At 42.9% G+C, this 7655-nt stretch overlaps 1 protein-coding gene across 6 annotated transcripts in view; it reads right to left on the reverse strand.

Annotated features, from left to right (window-relative positions):
- Positions 1-128: 128 nt before the first annotated feature.
- Positions 129-7655, reverse strand: part of LOC130195319 (proline-rich protein 5-like) — a 20307-nt gene continuing 12780 nt past the window's right edge. For 5 of the 6 annotated variants that reach the window (XM_056416783.1, XM_056416782.1, XM_056416784.1 and 2 more), the window contains exons 3-9: positions 4773-4853; positions 4634-4682; positions 2441-2498; positions 2017-2108; positions 1611-1748; positions 1318-1435; positions 129-751 (exon numbers count right to left, since the gene is read on the reverse strand). In XM_056416783.1, the coding sequence (XP_056272758.1) occupies positions 330-751; positions 1318-1435; positions 1611-1748; positions 2017-2108; positions 2441-2498; positions 4634-4682; positions 4773-4853 (958 nt within the window). In that variant the 3' untranslated portion in view covers positions 129-329. Of the gene's footprint in view, positions 752-1317; positions 1436-1610; positions 1749-2016; positions 2109-2440; positions 2499-4633; positions 4683-4772; positions 4854-6121; positions 6183-7655 lie in introns of those variants that run through there. The other variant, XM_056416785.1, reaches the window with a different exon arrangement.

Raw genomic sequence — 7655 nt, forward strand, 5'->3', positions numbered from 1 at the left:
GGGGGCATCAGAACCATCACTACATGAACGTTCCTGAAAGGGACTTTAAGTTTAAGTAGTAAACTAATGTATATAACTCTGTAGTCCAGCAGTATTTACACATTGTGGTTTTACTACTGAAGAAGACATTGTTTGTTATGAGTTGAATCTTTATTAATCATTAAGAATCCTGAAAGATAAACATATTCACAAGAGAAGCTGCAGTCTGGTTCTGACCAGAGGAGTTCAAGTCTGAGGACGCAGAGTCTAAGGACACAGTCTGAGGTCCTTGTTTCCTTGTGTCCTCCTGCTAGTTGTGAGGAAGGCAGATGACTCCTTGTGTCCTCCTGCTAGCTGTGAGGAAGGCAGATGGCTCCTACCCTTGGAGACTCCTCCATGTCCAGTTGTCTGGAGAACGTCCTCGGGCCCATCGGCTCCCCCCCCACCAGAAACCTGGCCCCGCCCCCCCCGTCCTCCTCCTCGCTGGCCCCGCCCCCCCCACCCTCCTCCTCGCTGGCCCCACCCGCCCCGCCCCCCTCCATGCGGCCAGATGCCGACAGCAGCCGGTGGTCGGAGTGCCCGCTGGCCACCGTGTGGCGCCGCACGACGCCGGACTTCTCCAGGTAGGCCTCGCCCTCCTGCTCCACCAGCGGGGCCAGCGAGGAGGAGTCGGAGGAGTCGGAGGACGGGGGGGGCGTGGCCAGCGAGGAGGAGGAGCAGGAGGCGCGATGCTGCGTCACGGCGACCTCCGGGAGGAAGTGGTGGCGAGGTGCTGAGCGAGGAGGCGGGAGAACACAGCGTCATTAAAGAGGTCAAAAACAGATCTATATATAGAATTACATACATATAGTTATATATATATATATATATAACTATAAATATGATTAGATATAGAATTAGAATTATATATATATCATATATATGTAATTAGATATAATAAATATTAAAGTTATATATTAAAGTTACATATTAAAGTTGAATATTAAAGTTGAATATTAAAGTTACATATTCAAGTTGAATATTAAAGTTACATATTAAAGTTACATATTAAAGTTACATATTAAAGTTAAATATTAAAGTTACATATTAAAGTTGAATATTAAAGTTACATATTAAAGTTACATATGAAAGTTACATATGAAAGTTACATATTAAAGTTGAATTTTAAAGTTGAATATTAAAGTTACATATTAAAGTTACATATTAAAGTTATATATTAAAGTTGAATATTAAAGTTACATATTAAAGTTAAATATTAAAGTTGAATATTAAAGTTACATATTAAAGTTACATATTAAAGTTGAATATTAAAGTTCTATATTGAGGTATTGAACCCACCGAGCAGCAGCTCGTTGCCGTCCTGCACGACGGCGCTGAGGTACGGAGACACGACGACCTCCACCAGGGCCTCCAGCTGGGAGACCTCAGGACTGGGAGCGCCGCACTGGTGGATACCCTGAGAGTACATGTACATACACACACACACAGAGTACATGTACACACACAGAGTACATGTGCACACACAGAGTACATGTGCACACACACACACACACAGAGTACATGTACACATACAGAGTACACAGAGAGAGTACAAAGAGAGTGTATATGTGCAAGTGTGTGTGTGTGCGTACCTGCAGCACCAGCAGCATCTGAGTGACAGGTGGAGGGATGGAGGCTGCAGTTCCCAGTGTTTCCTCCAGGTGGAGTTTCAACAGCACCAGGTCTCTGAAGGCCAACAGGGTCATCTGCCTCACTGTGAGCTCCTGACCCTGAAAACACACACAAGTACTTAATCCAGTGAATTTAAAGTTTCAGTCTGGAAGATCTCGTTCTCTAGATGGGCGGGGCTACGTAACCACGGAGACCACACTGTCACTAACTGCACTCACATGAGAAATATTATCAGAAAATAATGAAATCAAAAGTGTTTGAGCTGCCGGACCACGCTACGCTGTGATTGGTCCGTCTACGCTCGATGGCCAGGACTGAGCCAAGGGTCAGTTGCAGGTGTGTGTGTGTGTGTGTGTCTGTGTGTACCTGGACCGGGTAGAAGATGGCCTGCAGGGTCGGCAGGATCTCGGTGAAGACCCGGTCCCACATGTTGGCGAGGACTGCAAGCCGGTCGTCACCTACGGGGACACAGCCGGTTACCATGGAGATACCCCCCCCCCCCTCTGGGAGGAAGTGATCTCATTAAAACGCAATGTTCCTGTTGTTGTTCGGTCAACAACGTGTCGCCGTCTATTGATTCCTGGATCACAGCGGCTTCAAGTAGCAATGCCGTGCAGCAAGGAATCATGGGTAATATGCTGCAAGGAATGATGTACTAATGCATTTTGCCGCATGTAATTCTTATTTAAAGGCGGAATGTGTTTTTTGTGCTGCAACGTATATAAATACAAGAATGCTTCTTCAGTGCTCTTATTCTGAAAGGTATGTTTGCTCTTCCTGTTTGTCTCACCGGAGTGAAGGAGGACCTGGTCCAGGACTTCAGACAGACCTCGGGTCAGCAGCTCGTTCTGAAACACACCATAACAGAACCACCTGACCAGGTGTACCTAATAAACTGGTGCATGTAAAGACACACACACACACAAAATGTAATAATATTATATATATATATATATATACACATACACTACCATTCAAAAGTTTGGGATCACCCAGACAATTTTGTGTTTTCCATGAAAACTCACACTTTTATTTATCAAATGAGTTGCAAAATGTATAGAAAAAATAGTCAAGACATTGACAAGGTTAGAAATAATGATTTGTATTTGAAGTATTAATTTTTTTCTTCAAACTTTACTTTCGTCAAAGAATGCTCCTTTTGCAGCAATTCCAGCATTGCAGACCTTTGGCATTCTAGCTGTTAATTTGTTGAGGTAATCTGTTGAAATGTCACCCCACGCTTCCTGAAGCACCTCCACAAGTTGGATTGGCTTGATGGGCACTTCTTGCGGACCATACGGTCAAGCTGCTCCCACAACAGCTCAATGGGGTTGAGATCTGGTGACTGGCCACTCCATTACAGACAGCAAGCTGCCTGCTTCTTCCCTCAAGAGTTCTTCACAATGTGGAGGTGTGCTTTGGGTCATTGTCCTGTTGGAGGAGGAAATTGGCTCCAATCAAGCGCTGCCCACAGGGTATGGCATGGCGTTGCAAAATGGAGTGATAGCCTTCCTTATTTAAAATCCCTTTTACCTGGTACAAATCTCCCACTTCACCAGCACCAAAGCAGCCCCAGACCATCACATGACCTCCACCATGCTTGACAGATGGTGTCAGGCACTCTTCCAGAATCTTTTCACCTGTTCTGCGTCTCACAAATGTTCTTCTGTGTGATCCAAACACCTCAAACTTGGATTCATCTGTCCATAACACCTTTTTCCAATCTTCCTCTGTCCAATGCCTGTGTTCTTTTGCCCATACCAATCTTTTCTTTTCATTGGCCAGTCTCAGATATGGCTTTTTCTTTGCCACTCTGCCTAGAAGGCCAGCATCCCGGAGTCGCCTCTTCACTGTCGGCGTTGACACTGGCGTTTTGCGGGTACCATTTAAAGAAGCTGCCAGTTGAGGACCTGTGAGGCGTCTATTTCTCAAACTAGAGACTCTAATGTACTTGTCTTCTTGCTGAGTTGTGCACCGGGGCCTCCCACTTCTCTTTCTGCTCTGGTTAGAGCCCGTTTGTGCTGTTCTCTGAAGGGAGGAGTACACACCGCTGAAGGAAATTTTCAGTTTCTTTGCAATTTCTCGCATGGAATAGCCTTCATTTCTAAGAACAAGAATAGACTGGCGAGTTTCACATGAAAGTTCTTTTTTTCTGGCCATTTTGAGAGTCTTATCGAACCCACAAATGTGATGCTCCAGATAATCAACTAGCTCAAAGGAAGGCCAGTTTTATAGCTTCTATCTCCAGCATAACTGTTTTCAGCTGTGCTAACATAATTGCACAAGGCTTTTCAAGGGTTTTCTAATCATCCATTAGTCTTCTAAGGCGATTAGCAAACACAATGTACCATTAGAACACTGGAGTGATAGTTGATGGAAATGGGCCTCTATACACCTCTGGAGATATTTCATTAGAAACCAGACGTTTCCACCTAGAATAGTCATTTACCACATTAACAATGTATAGAGGGTATTTCTGATTGATTTAATGTTATCTTCATTGAAAAAAACAATGCTTTTCTTTGAAAAATAAGGACATTTCTAAGTGATCCCAAACTTTTGAACGGTAGTGTATATATATACACACACATACATATATATATATACATAATTCTAAATAAATATATACAAAATTATTATTGTATTTATATATATATATACATAATTCTAAATAAATATATAAAAAATTATTATTATTGTATTTATATATATATATAAATATATAGACATACGTGTATTTGTACGTTTATTTGTATGTGTATTTGTTCATGTATTTGTACGTGTATTTGTACGTGTATCTGTACGTGTATTTGTACATTTATTTGTACGTGTATCTGTACGTGTATTTGTACGTGTATAGGACTCTCAGTCGGTGACTTTCTGACTCTTGATGGTTAAAGCCGACGAACACGGAAACAGGAAGTGGACGCTTCGTCTGATGGTGGAGAACAAACAGGAAACAGGAAGTGAAGCGTGAGGGTACCTGGAAGTAGTCCGTGATGAAGGAGCCCATCTCCGTCTTAAGGAGCCACCTGCAGCACATCAGTCACATGACTTAGATATATACGTACATATATATAAACATGTGTATATATCTCTGCGTACGTAGACGTCGTGGTCACCTGATGCTCTCGTTCAGCGTGTACAGCTCGTTGGTCTGCAGCGCTCCGCCCTGAAACACTTTGATCACAGCCGACTGAACGCTGAGGACACACAGAGGTCAGAGGTCAACTTCTTCTAATCGCATGTTAGTCCTAAATGATCACACAGAGTTCTCCTCATGGAACACCACGAGTAAATAACTTGAGCAGCCTGTGTGTGTGTGTGTGTGCGCGCGCGGCCGGCTGCCACCTCCACTTCCTACTGAACATCCTGAGTAGAACAGGAAACGGGTCGCAGAGTTTTCTGCTTCAGAGCTGAAGGGAAACGCTTAAGAATCAGAATCGCAATCCTTCATTCTCCGATAACACAACACAATGTAACACAACACAATGTAACACAATGTAACACAACGTAACACAATACAATGTAACACAACACAATGTAACACAACGTAACACAACACAATGTAACACAACGTAACACAACACAACGTAACACAATACAATGTAACACAACACAATGTAACACAACGTAACACAATACAATGTAACACAACACAATGTAACACAACACAATGCAACACAACACAATGTAACAACACAATGTAACACAACACAATGTAACACAACGTAACACAATACAATGTAACACAACACAATGTAACACAACGTAACACAATACAATGTAACACAACACAATGTAACACAATGCAACACAATGCAACACAACACAATGTAAGACAATGCAACACAACACAATGTAACACAATGCAACACAACACAATGTAACACAACACAATGTAACACAACACAATGTAACACAACGTAACACAACACAATGTAACACACTGACACACTGACCGTGTTTACATGCATTCGAATAACTGGCTTAGTCGGACTGAAATCGAATGATCCGTTTCATGTAAACACCTTTGTTCGACTATGTGCGGTCCGACTACGATCCGATTAACACCCTGGATAACTCGATCCGATCCGGTTGATAATTCGACTATCGCGGCATGTAACGGTGAATTGGATTAGGAACTGGACTTTGCGTCTTTGCGCATGCTTGAGATCCCGCCGCCCTCCTCCCCCCTCCCTCCCATGTCGTGACCCGGAAGTCAAAAGAGTCGAAAGAGACGATAATGTCATTTTAACATCATACAAGAATAGTAGAGGGATGTAGCTTCGCCTTGCTCTCTGTTCGCCATCTTTCTCGAAATGTTGATGTTGTTGTTGGTGGTTGTTGTTGGTAGTGGTGAAGAGGTCAAGCGGAAATGGCTGTATCACCACGAGTTGTAATGAAAACAGCGCCACCTATCGTATCGGATATGACATGCTTTCAAAGGCCAATGATTCGAATTACTCACCGTGTGGTTTTGGGATGTTTGGTTGTCGCAAGGTATTCTGGGAAATGTAGGCTTGCGCTAACTATACCAGAAGACCACAGTGAACACACGGTAAGTGGTTTATATATATATATATAGATATATATGTGTATATAAATATGTATGTATATATATACACTACCGTTCAAAAGTTTGGGATCACCCAGACAATTTCGTGTTTTCCATGAAAACTCACACTTTTATTTATCAAATGAGTTGCAAAATGTATAAAAAATATAGTCAAGACATTGACAAGGTTAGAAATAATGATTTGTATTTGAAGTATTAATTTTTTTCTTCAAACTTTGCTTTCGTCAAAGAATGCTCCTTTTGCAGCAATGACAGCATTGCAGACCTTTGGCATTCTAGCTGTTAATTTGTTGAGGTAATCTGTTGAAATGTCACCCACGCTTCCTGAAGCACCTCCACAAGTTGGATTGGCTTGATGGGCACTTCTTGCGGACCATACGGTCAAGCTGCTCCCACAACAGCTCAATGGGGTTGAGATCTGGTGACTGGCCACTCCATTACAGACAGCAAGCTGCCTGCTTCTTCCCTCAATAGTTCTTGCACAATGTGGAGGTGTGCTTTGGGTCATTGTCCTGTTGGAGGAGGAAATTGGCTCCAATCAAGCGATGCCCACAGGGTATGGCATGGCGTTGCAAAATGGAGTGATAGCCTTCCTTATTTAAAATCCCTTTTACCTGGTACAAATCTCCCACTTTCCCAGCACCAAAGCAGCCCCAGACCATCACATGACCTCCACCATGCTTGACAGATGGTGTCAGGCACTCTTCAGCATCTTTTCACCTGTTCTGCGTCTCACAAATGTTCTTCTGTGTGATCCAAACACCTCAAACTTGGATTCATCTGTCCAGAACACCTTTTCCAATCTTCCTCTGTCCAATGCCTGTGTTCTTTTGCCCATACCAATCTTTTCTTTTGATTGGCCAGTCTCAGATATGGCTTTTCTTTGCCACTCTGCCTAGAAGGCCAGCATCCCGAGTCGCCTCTTCACTGTCGGCGTTGACACTGGCGTTTTGCGGGTACCATTTAAAAAGCTGCCAGTTGAGGACCTGTGAGCGTCTATTTCTCAAACTAGAGACTCTAATGTACTTGTCTTCTTGCTGAGTTGTGCACCGGGGCCTCCCACTTCTCTTTCTGCTCTGGTTAGAGCCCGTTTATGCTGTTCTCTGAAGGGAGTAGTACACACCGCTCTAGGAAATTTTCAGTTTCTTTGCAATTTCTCGCATGGAATAGCCTTCATTTCTAAGAACAAGAATAGACTGGCGAGTTTCACATGAAACTTCATTTTTTCTGGCCATTTTGAGAGTCTTATCGAACCCACAAATGTGATGCTCCAGATAATCAACTAGCTCAAAGGAAGGCCAGTTTTATAGCTTATATCTCCAGCATAACTGTTTTCAGCTGTGCTAACATAATTGCACAAGGGTTTTCAAGGGTTTTCTAATCATCCATTAGTCTTCTAAGGCGATTAGCAAACACAATGTACCAT

Source organism: Pseudoliparis swirei, chromosome 6 (genome assembly GCF_029220125.1).
Source record: "Pseudoliparis swirei isolate HS2019 ecotype Mariana Trench chromosome 6, NWPU_hadal_v1, whole genome shotgun sequence".
Taxonomy (NCBI): Eukaryota; Metazoa; Chordata; class Actinopteri; order Perciformes; family Liparidae; genus Pseudoliparis; species Pseudoliparis swirei.